Source organism: Heptranchias perlo, chromosome 13 (genome assembly GCF_035084215.1).
Source record: "Heptranchias perlo isolate sHepPer1 chromosome 13, sHepPer1.hap1, whole genome shotgun sequence".
NCBI classification, from domain to species: Eukaryota; Metazoa; Chordata; class Chondrichthyes; order Hexanchiformes; family Hexanchidae; genus Heptranchias; species Heptranchias perlo.
The window spans coordinates 7,090,216-7,109,716 of NC_090337.1; the positions used below are offsets into that span (position 1 = coordinate 7,090,216).

The following is a 19,501-nucleotide window of genomic DNA, read 5'->3' on the forward strand; positions in this document are numbered from 1 at the left end:
GCTGTCCGGGGGAACTACACCCTTTCTGCAAACTCGAAGAAGGTGTCCTAGGACTTCCAAAGAGAGGCTGACTGGATTTGAGCAGGGTTGATGATCCAGGCAAAATGCAAGATACGGCATATCAGAAGTAAAAGTAGGAGGAGTTATGTGTATTTTGTGGATGGGGTAGAATTTAACAAGGCGGGTTTTGAAGGAGATCTACTGGTGTTAGTTAACACATTGCTCACTATGTACAAACTGGTTATTTTGCCAAATCAGTTGTGTTCAAATCCCCAGGTGTGATGCTGGACTTCTCCATACAACCTGCCATAAGGCGGCAGTAGCGGGGGGACAACTAAAGCCTAGAGGCAGTGGAGAAGAGAAAGAACTTGCATTTATATAACGCCTTTCACAACCTCAAGAGGTCTCAAATCGCTTTATAGCCAATGAAATAGTTTTGAACTGTAGTCACTGTTGTAATCTAGGAAATGCGGCAGCCAATTTGCGCACAGCAAGATCCCGCAAACAATAACGTGAGGTGAACAATGTGGCTGATTCCCAGTGTCAGAGGGATGACGTGTTATAATATTATGATAGATGCATTTATATAGCACCCTATCTCACCGAAACAGCTCAAAAGCACTTCACACAGTGAATTACTTTGTGGTGCTCTGACCATTGTTATGTAAGAGAGTCCCCTAGCTGATTTGCTTCTTCATAGTTCAGGAATACTGAGTTGGGCTACACCTCACATGAAGAATGGACAGATGAGTTAGGTAGCAGAGGATGTTCAGCATCCTGGCATATCAGAATGCAGAATGACGTGCTAAGCCAGGGTCTTCAACCTCAAAGAGACATCTCAGAGGGGACCTCATAAAGCTATATAAAGGTACTTAATGTGATAGAGAAAATAAACCCAGAATACTTTCATGTATTCCAGGGCAACAGGCTAAAAAGGGACAGGGTCAGGTTTGTAAGAGAAAAGTTTATAACAGACTCCAGGAAATATTTCTTTACGCAGCTGGAACAAGTTGCCAGGAAGAGCAATGGAGGCCAGGACACTGAACTCATTTAAGAAGCAGCCAGATGGTATAATGGGAAGAGGGTAGGGCTGGTATCCAGTAAGGATGAAATCAAATAGGCGAAGGGTCGTCTTCATCCAAACCCATAAACTAAAGCTGCCAGCCAAACACAATGCATGTTCCTGCAGTGATGGTTCTTACAGTGATACCATTCTTACTGTTGCCGAGTCCCAAGGTGCTGGGTATGAATCATCAAGTGCCTTTTTTGCTCTAATGCTCTCCCCTCCTCTGCTAAAGGCACCGAGATTTGCTGGGCTATATGGTTCCACTGGTGCTGGTTTCCCTTCAGCATCTTGCTCAACTAACTGTTTTTCACAAGCGAACCTAAAGAGTGTTAGCTGACCATTTTACCATGGAGACCATCACAGCTGAGCTTGATCCAATTCTCACTCGATGCCCCCAGCCGCTCCCACAGACATACTTTCCAGCGGGGGTCATTGAATAGTGACCAGGAGTGGGAACCTTGGACAATTATTTTTTCCTTTCCTGACACGAAGATGCCAAGGTTGACCGTAACACCGGTTTGGCTACACCTAGGGCTGATGCATAAAGAATGGTCCTTGGAAGAGATGGTGGAAGGTGCCTGTGAAGCTGTAACATTGCAGGATTGACTGTTCTTTAATGGAGATGACTGACTGTTCTTTATTGGGGGTGACTGACTTCTTTATTGGGGATGACTTCTTTATTGGGAGTGACTGACTGTTCTTTATTGGGGGCGACTGATTTCTTTAATGGGGTGACTGACTGTTCTATTCTTTAGTGGGGGTGACTGACTTTTCTTAATTGGGGATGACTGACTGTTCTTTAATGGGGATGACTGACTGTTCTTTATCGGGGGTGACTGTTCTTTAATAGGGATGACTGACTGTTCTTTATCGGGGGTGACTGTTCTCTATTGGGGATGACTGACTTCTTTATTGGGGGTGACTGACTGTTCTTTATTGGGGGTGACTGTTCTTTAATGGGGGTGACTGACTGTTCTTTATTGGGGGTGACTGTTCTTTAATGGGGGTGACTGACTTCTTTATTGGGGATGACTGACTGTTCTTTATTGGGGTGACTGTTCTTTAATGGGGGTGACTGACTTCTTTATTGGGGATGACTGACTGTTCTTTATTGGGGGTGACTGTTCTTTATTGGGGGTGACTGACTGTTCTTTATTGGGGGTGACTGTTCTTTAATGGGGGTGACTGACTGTTCTTTATTGGGGGTGACTGTTCTTTAATGGGGGTGACTGACTGTTCTTTATTGGGGGTGACTGACTTCTTTATTGGGGATGACTGACTGTTCTTTATTGGGGTGACTGTTCTTTAATGGGGGTGACTGACTTCTTTATTGGGGATGACTGACTGTTCTTTATTGGGGGTGACTGTTCTTTATTGGGGGTGACTGACTGTTCTTTATTGGGGGTGACTGTTCTTTAATGGGGGTGACTGACTGTTCTTTATTGGGGGTGACTGTTCTTTAATGGGGGTGACTGACTGTTCTTTATTGGGGGTGACTGTTCTTTAATGGGGGTGACTGACTGTTCTTTATTGGGGGTGACTGTTCTTTAATGGGGGTGACTGACTTCTTTATTGGGGGTGACTGTTCTTTATTGGGGATGACTGACTGTTCTTTATTGGGGATGACCCACTGTTGTTTATTGGGGGTGACCGACTGTTGTTTATTGGGGGTGACTGACTGTTGTTTATTGGGGGTGACTGCCTGTTGTTTATTGGGGGTGAATGACTGACTGTCCTGCCCTTCACTGGGCTGAGTGTCCATTGACAGGTGTCGCCTCCGGTTCCAGGTGTCAATGGACCAGAGCAAGGCGGTCACGTAACTCCCAATCTGCGCGCGCCGCGACGTGACGTGACGCGCCCTGTCATGTGACTTATCCGGTAGCTGAGGCTGGGCAGGAAGGCGGTGGCGGACATTTTGTGAGCAGCAGCCGGAAGCAGCGGGTAGGTGAGAGCGGGGCGCGGGAGGCGAGCTCAAGCCGCTGGAGCCTTCCATCCTCCTCCTCCAGCCCCCGGGAGGCGCAGCTGCTGCAGGCCGAGGTGGAGCTGTGCGTTTACCGGGCCGGGTGCGAAGGCCGCAGGGGCGGCGGCGGCGGCGAGGAGGACGACGGACATTTTGTGAAGGGCGGTCGAGGAGGAGTCCAGTCGGCCGGAGTAGGCAGCTGAACCCGGCCTGAGGAGCTGAAGCCCCCGACACCCGGCCCGAGGAGTTGACAGGCCGCTGCGTATCCACCCCCTGCCCCTGTCGGCAGCGGAGCCTGGTAGCTGAGCTGTTGAGACCTGAGAGCACTGCCCGGGGTTGGTGGGGGTGGGTATCAAGTGAAGACCGCGGTGCCAGGGCCCTCACTGGGGTCGTTATATTGTGTTGATAGCGATGAACCACAGGGGTATTGAACCCACCCCGTTGCAGTGCAACTTAGCCCAGTTGGAAGCACTCCCAGCCCTCGGTTAGAGATTCCTGGATTTAATACCCAATCTAGATTGATCCTCAGTGCAGCACTCCTTCAGTACTGCAGTGGTCAGTGGTGCCCTCTTTGCGATGAGGGGTTAAACTGAGCCCTACCATGCCTGCTCCAGTGGGTGTTAAAGGTCAGTTGGTACTATTCCCTGAAAAGCAGGGCAGTTCTGGTCTCCTGGATTCCTCCCTCAATCAGTGCCACTAAAAGAAAATCAGATTATTTGGTTATTTATCTCATTGCTGTTTGTGGGATCTGGCTGTGCGAGTAAACTGGCTGCCACTGGAGTGTCAGCCTAGATTTTGTGCTCAAGACCTGCAGCGGGATTTGAACCCACAACCTTCTGATTCAGGCGAGAATGCTATCACTGAGCCACGGCTGGCACCAATGGTGATTTAGGAGCAGGCACCCTAGACAATTCTCTCCTCTCCTCTGCCCTTGCTGAGGGGGTATTTAGGCCAATTGTAACGCAGCACAGATGGGTGATCCAACTTAGAACCTTGTGGTCTCTGGATTAATACCACATTGTGTGTACTTTTACATGTTTAGCTGTCATGTGAGCTTACTGTGTTTCTTAAGATGAATTAGATTCACTGAATAATTGACATAAATGCATAATTTAATTCCTTTTTTGTATTCAAGGAAATATTCTACCTTTCCTGCAGATGTTTGGTAGAATAGTGCCACATATCTGCATCCTATCCATATGTATAGCTAATATCTGTAATTATGTAGACAGTGAAGCATTGGACACCCTTGAGATCTAAGCAAATCTAACAGCACTGTGGAAGAACCGTCACCACACGGACTGCAGCGGTTCAAGAAGGTGGCTCACCACCACCTTCTCTAGGGCAATTAGGGATGGGCAATAAATGCTGGCCTTGCCAGCCCACATCCCATGAACGAATAAAAAATAATTACATTATTGTGTTAATTTTGACAAAGGAGGTTGGAACCTACTTGTAGGTGTAGTTAATACATTGGGTAATAACTAAACTTGCTCTGATGCTTGTCATTTATTTACCTGACTGGCTGCATCAGTTTCCAATTGTAAAATCTAGTGCATATTAAGAGCTGAGAAGTGGCATTCTATAAACCCACCAAATACAGACGGTGCTCACTGTTCAGTGATGGTAGCTGGATTAAGAAGGGTTTTTAATTAATTGAGTCACTTTTTTGTGAAGTGAACAGTAAATTGTTAACAGTTCCCTCTCCTCGGGTACTGTTCCCTTTCCCTTCAAATCTGCCATCATCACACCCCTCCTCAAAAAACCCACCCATGACCCCTCTGTCCTTGCAAGCTACCGCACCATCTCCAACCTCCCTTTCCTCTCCAAAGCCTTGAACGTGTTGTCGCCTCCCAAATCCGTGCCCATCTTTCTCAACTGCATGTTTGAATCCCTCCAGTCAGGTTTCTGCCCCTGCCACAGTACTGAAATGGCCCTTATCAAAGTCACAAATGACATCCTATGTGACTGTAACGATGATCTACCCTTGGCCCTCTCCTATTTGTCATCTACATTCTGCCGCTTGGCAACGTCATCCGATAACACAATGTCAGATTCCACATATACACTAACAACACCCAACTCTACCCCACAACCACCTCCCTTGGCCCTCCACTGTCTCTCATTTGTGATATTGCTTGTCCGACATCCAGTACTGGATAAGCAAAAATTTCCTCCAATTAAATATTGGGACGACCGAAGCCATTGCCTTTGATCCCCACTGCAAACTTCGTTCTCTAGCCACCGACTCCATCCCTCTCCCTGGCCACTGTCTGAGGCTGAACCAAACCATTCGCAACCTTGGCGTCCTATTTGATCCTGAGATGAGCTTCCAACCACATATCCGCTCCATCACTAAGACCGCCTACTTCCATCTCTGTAACACCGCCTGTCTCAGCTCATCTGCTGCTGAAACCCTCATCCATGCCTTTGTTACTTCCAGATGGGATTATTCTCCTGGCTGACCTCCCATCTTCCGTAAACTTGAGCGCATCCAAAACTCTGCTGCCCGTATCCTAACTCGCACCAAGTCCTGTTCTCCCATCACCTCTGTGTTCGCTGACCTACATTGGCTCCCGGTCCAGGAACGCCTCGATTTTAAAATTTTCACCCTTGTTTTCAAATCTCTCCATGGCCTGACCCCTCCCTATCTCTAACCTCCTTCAGCTCCACAACCCTCAGATCTCTGCGCTCCTGCAATTCTTTTCCTCTTGCGCATCCCCAATTTTAATTGCTCCATCGTTGGCGACCATGCCTTCAGCTGCCTAGGCCTAAGCTCTGGAATTCCCTCCCTAAACCTCTCCACCTTTCTACCTCTCCTCCTTAAGTTGCTCCTTAAAACCTTGACCAAACTGCATTGACCCTGGATTTGCTTATTTAGAGCATTGCCTTTAAAAGGACAGTTTCCGTTAGCAGCCAAGCATCTGAACTGAGATATGAGCAATGCCACAGGAAGTCCATTAGTTTTTTTCTCTTTACGAATGCTGAGGGATCTGCTGTCTGTTTCCGGCATGCTCTGTTTTCAGCTTTTGCATTGTGCCTTTTTATTAGTATAATTATGGGTTTTGCCCATACAAATTTGGGGTTTGAACTTTATAATTACCTGGGTGGAGTACTGGTGCTGGGAGCAACGTTAGCTAAATTTAAGAGCATCTCACCAGATGGGATATTGACACACACTTAAAGCTTATTAGCTTAAATGCAATTTTTCTGATACAGTATTGGCCCTAATGTCTGTTCACAAGAGATTGGTCTAGTTTGTTGCTTTGTGACAGGTCAAGTTCCCACCGTCGCAGGCTTAATTGTGCTTCTGCTATTAGGTTGGTATCTCTATCTTGTGCTGGGATAGAAAATTACAGAATAGTGTTAAGTAATTTAAGTAATAAAGCTGCTGGTGGTTACTAATTGGCCTTGGTAGCCAGTCTAAAGACTGTATAATCTGCTTCCTGCTTTGGGGAAATTGGAACGATGTGTGTTTCTGCCTCTACTCAATGCAGTTGCAACATTTCCAACCGTCTGAACTTGTGTTAAGATGAGTAGCGGGATTAAAGTTTTATTGTAGTATGGCTTCCTAGTTGCACAATACATTTAAAATCTTGGTTTAACCTTGAGGGAGATTTGACCTCTGTTTTCTAACTTGTTAGCTTGCTGTAGCATACAATAAGAGTACACCATTAACCAGTCTAAACAAAGCCTAGTAGAATCTCCTCTTCCTGTGCCACAGTGTGGTGGATAGGGCCTACAGAGTTGTTGCATTGGTTAGAGCCTTAAAATAAGGCTGCATAAATATCTGGTTAGGAAGAGGACTGAATGTTGCAGCCACAGATTATAATCTTGTATTCCACAGGACATGATAGTTCCCGTGAAACTTGGGTAATCAGCGGGCCAGGTTCAAATAGCATAGATAGGAGGATAGATATATTTCCTGCGTTCTGGTTGATAAACTTTAGGGAGCACGAAGACATTTTGTATAATTTTCTTGCTCTGTGAAGTGGGTAGAGTCTGCAATGGGTTAGATTGTACTTAGTTTGTCATGGGAAATGTGTGTCTGTCTCTTGTTCCTCAGTATATAGCTCTGTTGTCACTGGGACTTCAGTAGAGTAATGTTGGTGCAGTGAAAATGTTCAGTCTGTGATCTTTTGAACAATTTTTAATTCAAGCTTAGATTTAAAAAAACTTAATTCTTGTGATGGGGGATCACTGGCAAAGCCGACATTATTGCCCATCCCTAGTTGCCTGTGTCTGGAGGGAGCATTTTGAGCTGTATAACACTAGGGTGCGGTATTGTTGGGTACAAGACCTGTCACTGGTGGGGAGAGCAGTTTGAGGTGATGGATTAAGAGCAGTAAACAATATTAAATGATATTGGTTGAAGTGCTCTATTGGTACCAAAGCAGTAATAACATGCGCTTGTCTTATTTGGATCAGATAACTGTGGCCTTGGTTCAGGGTTTGAATTCTGTATTTGTCTGAGATAGCTAATCAGGTTTCCTCAGAACTAACAGTGAATGGAAAAAAAACTGTACCAGTAAAGAAATAACTGGAGAGAGCAAAAGTCAAGAATGAATGAGTATGAAAAACAAGTAGAAAAAAGTTGACCAAGATTTGCTGACATTTAGATTAAAAACAGCACAATATAACTGCAAAACTTGCTATTTGGATTCTGCAGCAGTTTTTGGATATCCTGTTTCAGGTGCAGGCAAATATGCAGCTCGAGATAAACTATTTATATTTTTGCCAAATTAATTTCAAATAAACACTATCTGTTGTTTTATAGCCTGTTGAATTTTGTTTAGCTGTTCCCCTTTCATTCAGGTTTTCTTACTCTTTCTCCACTCTCCCTTCAGTTCTGGATCATGAACTAGAAGCTTGCCTCAGTTGGTAGCAATTACTGAGTCACAAGGTTGTGGTTGAAGCCCCACTTCAGGATGAGAATGCATAATCTAGGCTGCTACTTCAATGCAGTGCTGAGGGGAGTGCTGAATTGTCAGATGCTATCTATTAGATGAGACTTGAGGCCTTGTCAAGTGTACATTAAAGATGGCATGGCACTATTTGAAGAAGAGCAGAGAGTTCTCCCAGTGCCCCGACTAACATTCCTCCCTCAATACAGAGAGGAGGATAGAAACAGAATTCAGGACGACAAGGTGAAATGGGCAGACACATGGCAGATGAAATTTAATGCAGAGAAGTGTGAAGTGATTCCTTTTGGTAGAATGAGGAGAGGCAATATAAAGTAAAGGGGGTGCAGGAACAGAGACCTTGGGGTGTAAGTACACAAATCTTTGAAGGTGGCAGGACATGCTGAGAAGGCTTTTTTTTTTTAAAAAGCATACGGGATCCATGGCTTTATAAATGGAGGTGTAGAGTACAAAAGCAAAGAAGTTATGCTAAACCTTTATAAAACACTGGTTGGGCCCCAGCTGGAGTATTGTGGCCATTTCTGGGCACCACACTTTAGGAAGGATGTCAAAGCCTTGGAGAGGGTACAAAGGAGATTTACTAGAATGGTGCCAGGTTTGAGCGATTTTCAGTTATGTGGAGAGACTAGAAAAACTGGTATTCTCAGAGCAGAGGGGTTACGGGGAGATTTAATAGTGGTGTTCAAAATTATGAAGGGTTTTGATAAAGTAGATTGGGAGAAACTATTTCCATTGGCAGGAGGATCGGTAACCAGAGGACACAGATTTAAGGTAATTGGTAAAAGAACTAGAGGGGAAATGAGAATTTTTTTTTTTACGCAGCAAGATGTTATGATCTGGAATGCACTGCCTGAAAGGGTGGTGGAAGCAGATTCAATAGTCACTTTCAAAAGGGAATTGGATAAATACTTGAAGGGGGAATGGGACTAATTGGATAGCTCTTTCAAAGAGCTGGCACATGCACGATGGGCTGAATGGCTTCCGCTGCTGTGTCATTCTATGATTCTATGAACATGCATCATTAAAACAGATGACCTGGTCATTCATCTCATTGCTGTTCTTGGGATCTTACTGTGTGCAATGGAAGTCACAACAGTTCCAACTGATTCAATGTATTTGAAACACACCTGTTTGAGGAGGGGATAATGCAAGTGTTTTTTTCACTAATCTTTCCACTGCTTTCTTACCTGTTTTGTGTTGTAACGCAACTCTGATGTCATCCATTGAGAATTGCTCCCAGTTTATCTGAAAGCATACCTTTTTGAAGTTGGCTGCTCAGTATGAGAATTGTTTGTAGCAGCACTGATATTCCATGCACTAAATATCCAGTTTGACAGTAGATCAGCACGCTGTACTTTTTTGGCTACTAACACTTGTGTTTCAGGTCAGTTAACTGTTCCATTGTAAGAGGTTTGTTGATGAAGACTTCTCTGGAGGCCCTGCTTAGCAGGTAGCACTTAAAATTCTTACCACCCACGACTCTTCCAGTCCTGTTTAACAGTGTTGTCTCTTTGTATTCGTAGTTACACATAGGAAAAGATCACTTTAAACCAGTACATTTGCTTTACTGTATGATCTGCTGCTTGTGAGATTCTTAGTTCATTACTCCAAATTGCTCCCAACACAGCCACCATCAGTACTCATCCATTTACACTTCACCTGGCAGCATTTTCCATGAGGTACCAGGCAGCAGCAGACTTGGTGTATCTCACCCAAAAAGTTGGATCTCTGTTGATTGCAGGGTCTTTTGTAGCAGTCTTTCTGATTTATTGATTCAGTAAGTTGGATTCCCACCATGTTCCTGTTTTTAGTGGAAGATTTGACTCATTGCCTTGTGTATAGTTTTCTTGTAGATGCATTATAACATGCTGTACCAGTCACGTGAGGTTCCCCCCCACTCTCGTATCATATATTTATGCTGTTTCATACTTGTGGCTTTGCACATTCCCATGAGGGACAGCTGGAGCTTGCGAAGCATTGATTGCGACGAGTGTGGATCAGTCAGTCAGTCGTGTGTATCATTGTCCAATTCATTGGAAGGCGTGTCAAAGAAATTCAATTAGAACTTGATTTGTGTGTAATAGCTAAATAGAATGCACACTGGAGACTGGTCATTGAAGAATAACCTATCTGGTTCCACTCAGTGGTTTCATTGAGTATAATTTTGCACACCATCTGACTGAAACTGAGTGGAGAGTGACTTTTTTTTATTCAAAGTTTTGTGGTAGGTGGATGGTTGGAAGTGTTACAAGTCTGTAGCATGTAATGGACACAGGGTTAACCAAGAATAGTAAATGTCAACACAAATATGGATCTAAGTGGGATTGAGTGGTGCAGTGGGTTTTTACCTCTGTGATCCTGAATTTGAATGCAGCCCAGACTGATGGGATAAAAATATCCTCTGCCTGCTAACTGTATTAGTTTAGGTTGTCACGATTCAGTTCCAGTAAACATGGGCTGAAAGCACTGAACTGCTCCAGATTTGGTACTAAATTCACAATCCTCGGGACAAATAATGCAGAAGTGAGGGATACTTTTCTGATGGGGCCAGGGCAGATGTTAAAGCAGAAGGAGCTTTGATATCTGACCTAGAAGGATCTCTGACATTTGATCAGCACCAGTTGTCTGTACCTGGGAGCAGTTGAGGGTTTCTTATAACTTGTGAATAGTGCCGTTTACACAATTGTAGCATTACACTACCGATTTTAATCACTTCAACATTGGCGGCCATGCCTTCAGCTGCCTAAGCCCTCGGCTCTGGAATTCCCTCCCTAAGCCCCTCTGTCTCCTCCTTTTAAGATGTTCCTTAAGACCTATCTCTTTTACCAAGCTTTTGGTCACCTGTCCTTATATCTCCTTATGTGGCTCAGTGTCAGATTTTGTTTGATAATCGCTCCTGTGAAGCGCTTGGAACGTTTTACCATGTTAAAGGCTCTATATAAATGCGGGTGGTTGATGTTGCTGCAGGATGGCGTCGCTTTTTGTTGGAGTGAAGTTGTAGTGGAAGTCTGGAGTCGGCCTAGAGCCAAGCAGGAGATTCTCGCATTCCACTCCGATTTGAAGCCTGGTTGGGACCTAATTCCAGATTTTAAAAAAATCATTGTGTAGGGGCATTGCTGACTAGGCTGGCATTTATTGCCTATCCCTAGTTGGCCCTGAGGTGGTGGGCTGCCTTCTTGAATTGCAGCAGTCTGTGTTTGTTGTGGTTTGGCTACAACTGGGTGGCTTGCTAAGCCAGTGAAGACCAAGTTGATGTGGGACTGGAGTCACATATAGGGCAGATCGGCTAAGGACGGTAGGTTTCTTTCCCTAAAGGACATTAGTGAACCAGTTGGGTTTTTGTGACAACGTAAGAGCTGATTGCTTGTTCCTGCGGAATGGGCAGGGCTGGATTGTGAAAGAAAGACTTTCATTCATATAGCTCACTTCAGGACCTCCGGATGTCCCAAAGCTCTTTACAGTTAATGAAGCACCTTTGAAGTGTAGTCACTGTTGTAATGTGCTGTAACATAAGCTCAGTGAAGTATAAATGAAACCTCAAGCCATAACACCCAATATCTGGTGTTGCCTAGTCTGGATTGCCCCTGTTGAAATATGAGGTCTAATGATGATTGGGGGTGGGGGAGGGGAAGGAAGGATCGTTTGTTTCACGCGAATATATTTTCGTTTCCTAAATCTTCCCCTTGCCAAGGAATTGGATGCTTGCCTTTCGGAGTGTAACTGGTATTGTCGCGTTTTGGCAGCTTGCTTGTTCCCACTGAATGGGCAGGGCTGGTTTGTCGCATTGCAGACTTCAGTCTCCCGGAGCTGCCGTTGCAGATTGTGTGTGTTTGTTTCCCCGAGAGCAGACCACGCCCGGGCTTGTACAAAAAAAAAACCGCTGCAGCGAGGGGAAAAAGAAGGCATTGCAAAACAGGGCCGATATAACCTCCTTATCAGCACCAGAGAGACGGAACATTGCTGTGAATCTGACCGCTATCCCGCTACATTCAAATGACGCCGCCGCCCCTCCAGGAAACGCAACCCCTCTCATTAACCTCTCGGCTCTATTAAGATAGGGATGAGTTTGCTAGCAGGTGTTTGCAAGCCGTGCGTGTGGCGAATGGAGCAGGATTTCCTTTGAAAGTGTCTGTATTTTTCTGGCAAGAGCTCGTTCTGGGAATCGGTACACTGTATCGCTGAAAATGAAATGTACTGTACTAAATTAAGTGTGTTTATCGACCTGACTTGTCTTCAGCTAATATAGCAATGCCAGAGTTAAGTAGTCTATTTTGGAGTTTAAACTCAGCATTGAACTGGCCTGTGTATTGATACAGCAGTTGTGAAATATAGTTTCAGCAGAGGAGTGATATTAAAAGCCCACTGCTGGCTTACCTTTTACAAGTTTAGCTTGCCTGTGGTCTTTTATGATCACCTTTTTGCAGAGGATATTTTAGCCCTGCTACCTGACGTAATGTTCCTGTTTTGTGCAAATATGATTTCATTGTCTTAGAGGAAGGATATAGTCTTACTGATCTCGTGCTGGATGGTATGTACGAAACTACTGAGCCCACACCACTGCAGATCTTTCAGAAAAGGGTTGTAAATGATGCCAGAAAATGATCCTGTGGTTTCAACTGGAATGCTTTGTTTTGGATTTTTTTTTGAGGATTTCAGATGCAGAGCGAAGTCCCATAGAACAGGATAGCTCCATGTTTGAGAACACTAGGAGAGATGAGATGAATGGTGGGTAGATGGCAGCCAGCTTGGATTTTAAAAGCATATTGGTAAGAGGAAAGGAAAAGTGGGGGGTGGCAAAGGGATTCATAGTTCTGATGTTCCGGGAAAGAGTACGAGACTATGTTTGAAGCTTGATTTCAGCACCGTGCGAGTGCAGAGAGGAGGGAGAGCGTGGAGCCTGGAGACTGTACAAATGGAAAGATTTCCATACCAGGAGAATGCTTCCCTTAAGATCTTCTGCACCATCTTTAAGGCTATGGGACCTTTTTAACTAATGTCACGTGTCAGTTATTGCAGTATTAAATACTCCACAGGACATGATAGTTCCTGTGAAGCTGGAGGGAGAAGGCTGATTTTGGCTTGGAGGTACGTGGGTCAGAGTTGAATAGTTCAGGTGCAAGAATGGAGGAATAGCCTCGAGCTATGGTAACTGTCAGTAATTGGAGAGCAATTAATTAGCTCCTGCTCCCATTTCTTATGTTCTTATTAGAACTTTCCCTCAGGAAGTGAAGTGAATGGAGTAGGGCCTGTTTTATGTTAAGTTGTGCATGGTCTATGGAAGAAGCAGGCTTGAATGACCTTTCCTTCTTCCAGTTTTGTTAGCTGTTAATTCCTACGTACATCATCACGATAGCTTATTTGCACCTCCACAACATCGCCTCCCCCACACTTTCCATGATCTCTAGGATCCAACATCACCCTGCATTAACTCAACTTGTCCAAAACATGCATTCTATCACGTATGCCCATCACCCTCATCCATCCCCCAAATCAATGAGTTCAAAATGTTTTGCTGACAAATCCCTTTACTACTTTGCCAACTCTACACCTGCAACCTCTTTCTGCTTGAAGTGCTAGCCTGCAAATTCACTTTTCCGACTCTAGCATGCTACTAGATTTCCCTTCCCTCTATTCGTTTATTTCTGTCAGAGCTCTGCACTCTAGAATTCTCTTCCTAAACCCCCTTTTTCCTTGCTACATCTCTTTCCTCTCTCTCACCCCCCCCCCCTTCACAAGCTTCCTCAAAACTTATCTTTTCAACCACACCTTTAGTTACCTCCCCTAGCTTTGAACTGTTCGGTGTCTTGTGTTGGATTTCCCCTGTCCCATTCCCCATGTAGAGCCCAGGGACATTTTGCTACATTAAATGTGCTATGTAAGTGCAAGCTGTCTCACTGCTTAGTACTGGGTAGCTGTCTCACATGGCTTTATGGGGTTGAGAGACTGCAGGATGGATATTATTTGTCTCTATATGAAGTGAGATGTTTGCATTTTTTATCGCTCGAAATACAAATCTGACATCAGGTTGCTGAGCAACTTGCGTTGGCACAGCAGTTCACTAATTTATTACAGTCTTGAAATCTGCTGCATTCAAAGCATTGTTTGAAATTGGTGGCCCCTGTTCATGGAGGGGCAAGTTCCATCTAGCTCCTTCCTTTTATTGACTGAATACTATGTCTTGTGAATGGAAGGGGCCAAACTTGGCTTTAATCAAATTTGTACCTGCAATGATAATTTTCTTTCCTTTGCTTTAGGTCTTTTAATCATCATGGGAAGGGAGGACTAACCTAGGTTTTATCATGATTGGAGGCTTATTCATTTACAACCACAAGGGGGAAGTTCTCATCTCCCGAGTCTACAGGGATGACATTGGGTAAGTACCATTGCCAGTGGATACCTGAGACGAACTTTGTGTTCTAGTAACCAGTTTAACTTTATGTTGTATCGTGAAGGAAGTGACGCTGCCTCGAGGAGTGGGGAGCCACCTCAAGAACCAATTTTTCTCGGGCTGTTGTGGAGGCAGCAGCTCTGGTGGACACCAAATAACTAGTACCACCACAGGCCACTATTTTTTGGATGGCTGGCCATTGGGCTTGTTAATAAAGGTCATTGAAATGGCTTTCTGCTCGTTGGCAGGGACTGACCTCCCATCTTTTGTGAAGGTCAGCAGCCAGAGATGTGCGGTGACTTATAATTTGAAAGCAATTATGTGTTCACACTCAGTGTAAATGGGGGCACATTGGGCAGGTTTACCTCCAATAAATGTTAGACCTGCAGTAAATAGTACTCATTCGTTCACTCTTTAATGAACTTTAAAAAAAAAAATTCCAACAGTGCAATTCCTTGTGCAATTCAGTCCTACTAAACTGAGGAACTTTTTTTAAATTAGGAAGCAGAACAAAATGGTGCAGTGGCCTCAACTCTGTTGCTGAACCCGGTGACCGTTGTGACATTCATGCTAACCCTTCTTTCTCAGCTCCCAAAATGCTGACTTGCAGCACTGTAAAATTTGTGAGGTACTTGAACTTTGTTCAGCTGCAGTCCTCTGGGTTTCAAGTTTTCTCAGCCAGCAGTGAGATTAAAAGCGCAGTCAGTTTAACTTGTAAACTGGTCGAAAGTGACAAAAGGAATCCTGATGACTGGAAGCGTAGTGCTGTCTGCCTTCTAACTCCAGTGTGGAAATGATCAAAGCCTTTCAAGCTCTGGCTTCACTGCAGCTTTGCTTTAAGCCCGATCATGTAGGACTTTTAGCCCGTGAACAAAAAATGGAACTGTTTCAAACCCAGTCTTGTTTCAACATCACCTTTCCCCGAGTGCTAATGTGTTGATTTCTACATGCTGTGGTTTTTACTGTTTTCAAATGGGTTTTCAGGTTTTCCGCAGGCTAAAGTTAAGCGGGTTACACAAACTTGTTTGGCTGAACGATCTTGCAGCAGTCTGGCTAAAGCAAGCCAAAATAAATTTAAACTGATTGTAAATAGGAAATTTAAACTCGTAGGGAAAATAAACACTTAAACCTTGGAAAGGGTGCAGAAGAGATTTACTAGAATGGTACCGGGGTGAGGGACTTCAGTTATGTGGAGCGACTAGAGAAACTAGGGTTGTTCTCCGAGCAGAGAAGGTTAAGGGGAGATTTAATTGAGGTGTTCAAAATTATTAAGGGTATTGATAGAATAAATAGGAAGAAACTGTATCTACTGGCAGGAGAGTTGTTAACCAGAGGGCACAGATTTAAGGTAATTGGCAAATGAACCAGAGGGGAAATGAGAATTTTTTTTACACTGGGAGTTATGATTTGGAATGTGCTGTCTGAAAGGGTGGTGGAAGCAGATTCGATGGTAACTTTTCAAAAGGGAATTGGATAAATACTTGAAGGGGAAAAAATGTGCAGGGCTATGGGGAAAGAGCGGGGGGGGGGGGGCGGGAGAGGAGGTGGGACGAATTGGATAGCTCTTTCAAAGAGCCTGCACAGGCACGATGGCCCGAACAGCCTCCTGTGCTGTAAGATTCTATGATAGAACATAAATTTATGTTCTATGAATTTCTCGAGATGGGGTGAGTGCTGTGGAATGGAACACTTTCCATATCAGGCACCTAGTAACTAAATAAAGCACCCAGGAGGGGAATGGCTAACCCACTGCACCATCCAGTCACCAATTTGAACCACAGTATGTTTACATAGTCTAATGTCTAAACATTCTGTAGATTCAGCTAATATTTCTGAATTTGTCATTTCTACCATTTTGAAATTAGCTTAATCTGCTTCCCAAATGGCCATTCCTCTCGAGTCCTGACGGCATTCAATTGGGAGTTGAGCCAAACCCTGTCCTCACTTGCACCTGTACATGTGCACTTTTCAGCAAAGTTGGCTGAATAGTCATCGGGTGTTGGAGCTCTGGTTTTTTCACCGTGTAATCCAGAGGTGCTCGGCTTAATTGTAGCGATCTGGCTCAGATTATAGAATTCTGCAGCACAGAAGGATGCCATTTGGCCCGTTGTGCCTGTGCAAGCTATCTGGAAGGGCTATCCACTGGTCCCATCCCCTTGCCTTTTGCCATCTGTTTAAATTTTTCTTCAAATATTTAAACACTTCCCTTTTAAAACTATAATGGATTGTGTTTCCATCACTGTTTCTAGTAGGGCATTCCATATTCTGACACACCTGTGTTTTTCAAAAAAAATTGTCCAAATCCCTCCCTTCAACTAGGGTCTCCCTCCCTGCTGGGCTGCTCCAGTGACGGCAATTGTTGGGAGTGTCGAGGGCTTTCATGGAGCAGCTGATCTCAGGAAACCGTGCTACAAGCTGGGCATGCAATTGTACAGGATGACATTGTTTTCGCAGGCTTACCACTGAGCTGATCAACTCCAGGCCTGCACGGAGCCTGGGATAGATTGAACAAATGGGAGAAGGGAATGGTTGCTTTACCTTATGTCACTGGACCCTAAAGTTAAAAGTTCTTTATTCCATTATGTAGATCAGAGTGAACTTGGCAGTGTCAGCATGTAGTAATGCCCAACCTGAATGTTATCAGTATGTTACAGGTACTGATGCAAAGCAACCTTTTGGTTTCTACTCCCTACAGTCTTCCGAGGGGGTGGAGTGGGGGCTGGGCGTGCCCATCATGATGACCTGCTCTCCTAGTACCAGTGTCCTTGCCAAAGGCTTTCTCTCTGTCATTTGGATTTAAAGGCACTTTTCCATTGGGTACTTGTTTAGTTTGGACTGTGGGCGAGTGATACTCGGGATGCCATCACACCAGCTCACGCTTTGAAAAGCAGCTCCTTTACCCTCATTGAAGAATCTTAGACCCACAAATATACGGGTGTACGACTCTTGCGATGGAACATTGGAGTCAATTTTAGCAATGCAGACACTTTGAGCACATGGACATTGCTCCCTTGCCATCAGCACTGAAGATGTGCCAAATGTAAAAACGCTTGAAGAACTGAACACTTGTTTGCAAAGTCAATTCCAATTTGTACAAGTTCACAGTGTGAATGAGACATAAGTGATATGTTAATCAGTTGACTGTCTTGTAATGCTTTTGTATGTGTTGGTGACATTCTGATTTGCACCTCGCAGTTGTCCATTGTTCTCCTTTTAGATGTCTATGTGAATAGTCCTTTGTGTTTCTCATCTGTGTGTTTATTTCTTTCTGTGCTTTGTGTATTCTAACCCTCTCGTTGGACTGTCACTTCCCCTTCCTTGCTGACGTCTCATTTTTCCTCATCTCATCATGTGCTCATTGGCTGCACTAGGAATAGGTGAGTCATTTGTCACCTTGTACCTGTTCTGAGTTTTGTTTCGGTAATATTGGAAGTTGTAAAATTGAAGTACAGTTGAAGCCATTTACTAAGGGGAGTGTCTTTGAGCAGCAATTAACTGGCAGTGAATTCCAATCAATTATGATGCATTTAGCTTCACAAGACGACATTCCCACCAATCTAACAAAAGCAAAATACTGCGGATACTGGAAACCTGAAATAAAAACAGAAAATGCTGGAAACACTCAGCAGGTCAGGCAGCATCTGTAGAGACATGTACTCATCCCAGACGAGGAAATCAAACTTAATTGATTGCAAAGCAGCAAACGATTTCTTGCTCTACGATGGTCCTGGAGCCCATTCATTCATTCATTCATTTTTTTTTAAAAAGCTGCATTTGTGTTGCGGGCAGGGTCTCTGGAGAAAGAGTTAAATGTGCCATTCTCCTGCACTTGTGTTTATGTACAGCAGTCAGTCTGCAGCTCCCAAAGCGAATCCCAGCATGTAATGCATGTGCAGACTGGCTGTGAACGCTTGTCCGCTGTGCATGCGTAAAGTACCAATGTCGTGACACAATGAATCGGCACTTGCTGGCAGCATGACCCGACAGCCGGATTGCACTGCTGCCAGAGCAGAGTGCTAACTGGATCCAGGAAAACCAGCAGTGGTTAGGAGACCCAGCAAAGAATATGGGGGATACGTTTGTCTTCTAACAGCTGATCCTGGAACAAAATCCGATGAGTTTAGCTTGTGCCTCAGTTACACAAGACCAATATAAAATCAGCTGAAGTTTAGAAGGATGCACTTGTTGGTTCCCGTGCCCAACTTAACTGATCTGAGCAGGAGTGGTAATTGGTTGCCATGATTGATCTTAGCTTCCCCCCCCCTCCCCAAACCCTGGGTTTGGGGAAAGCAAATAAGCTAGGATTTCTGCTCCTAAAGGCTATCCAGTGATCCCTTCCTCTCCATCCCTCTTGTACTGATGTACAACAACGTTCACCTGAGGAAGGAGGAAGCCTCCGAAAGCTTGTGAATTTAAAATAAAATTGCTGGACTATAACTTGGTGTTGTAAAATTGTTTACAATTCCCTCTTGTACTGGAAGCGTGTGTCTGTGTGTTGTAAGGATTCTGGGTGAGAACGTGGTCAGGCTTAGGCGTGAAACCCTCCCATGGTCGAATAGCCTGCTAAAACTCACTGTTCAAATTTAAATATGAGGAATTGCGACTAGTGTTGACATACAACACAAGTGGAGCCTGCAGACCTGTACCCCAGCTGGGAGGCTATCTTTGCAAGAGAACATTTTTTGTGGGATGGGCGTGGGAGGAGAGGGGAGAACTTTCACCATGCTGTTGCTGGGAGGAGCAGCATGGGAATGGAGAGAGGAGAGAAAGAAATAGGTATTGATAACTTTGCATGCTTCCCGGTTTACAGGCATCAACTGCAGGGTAAGTTATGACTTTTTAGGTCAGTATTGCTGTTTTGAAGGACCTATAAAACTCTTGTTATTAGAGCAGGTTCAGTATTAGTTCACTGAGATTCGCACCTGTCTGTTGCTGCGCTCTGGAGAAGAGTAAATCTTGACCTCAGAAGGACACTTCATCCATCAGAGGCATCCATTGCTGTTTGTAGACTTGTCACCTTGCCAATTGCTCTGTTTTCCTGCTCTCATACCTGCATAGGTCTGGCTGTCCAGTTTTCAGTTGGTGTTACAGATCCAGAGAATTGCATAGTTTGATTTTTAAAAAAAAATAAAAGTGCAAAAACATCTTTTTTAATTTACTGCGGT

The 19,501-nt window shown here is 44.4% G+C and overlaps 1 protein-coding gene across 4 annotated transcripts in view; it reads left to right on the forward strand.

Annotated features, from left to right (window-relative positions):
• Positions 1-2,921: 2,921 nt before the first annotated feature.
• The window catches only part of LOC137331244 (AP-2 complex subunit mu), a 46,818-nt gene continuing 30,238 nt past the window's right edge, over positions 2,922-19,501 (forward strand). The window contains exons 1-2 of one of the 4 annotated variants that reach the window (XM_067994892.1): positions 2,922-3,007; positions 14,203-14,321. In XM_067994892.1, coding sequence (XP_067850993.1) covers positions 14,248-14,321 — 74 coding nt within the window. In that variant the 5' untranslated portion in view covers positions 2,922-3,007; positions 14,203-14,247. The other 3 variants (XM_067994893.1, XM_067994891.1, XM_067994895.1) reach the window with 3 other exon arrangements.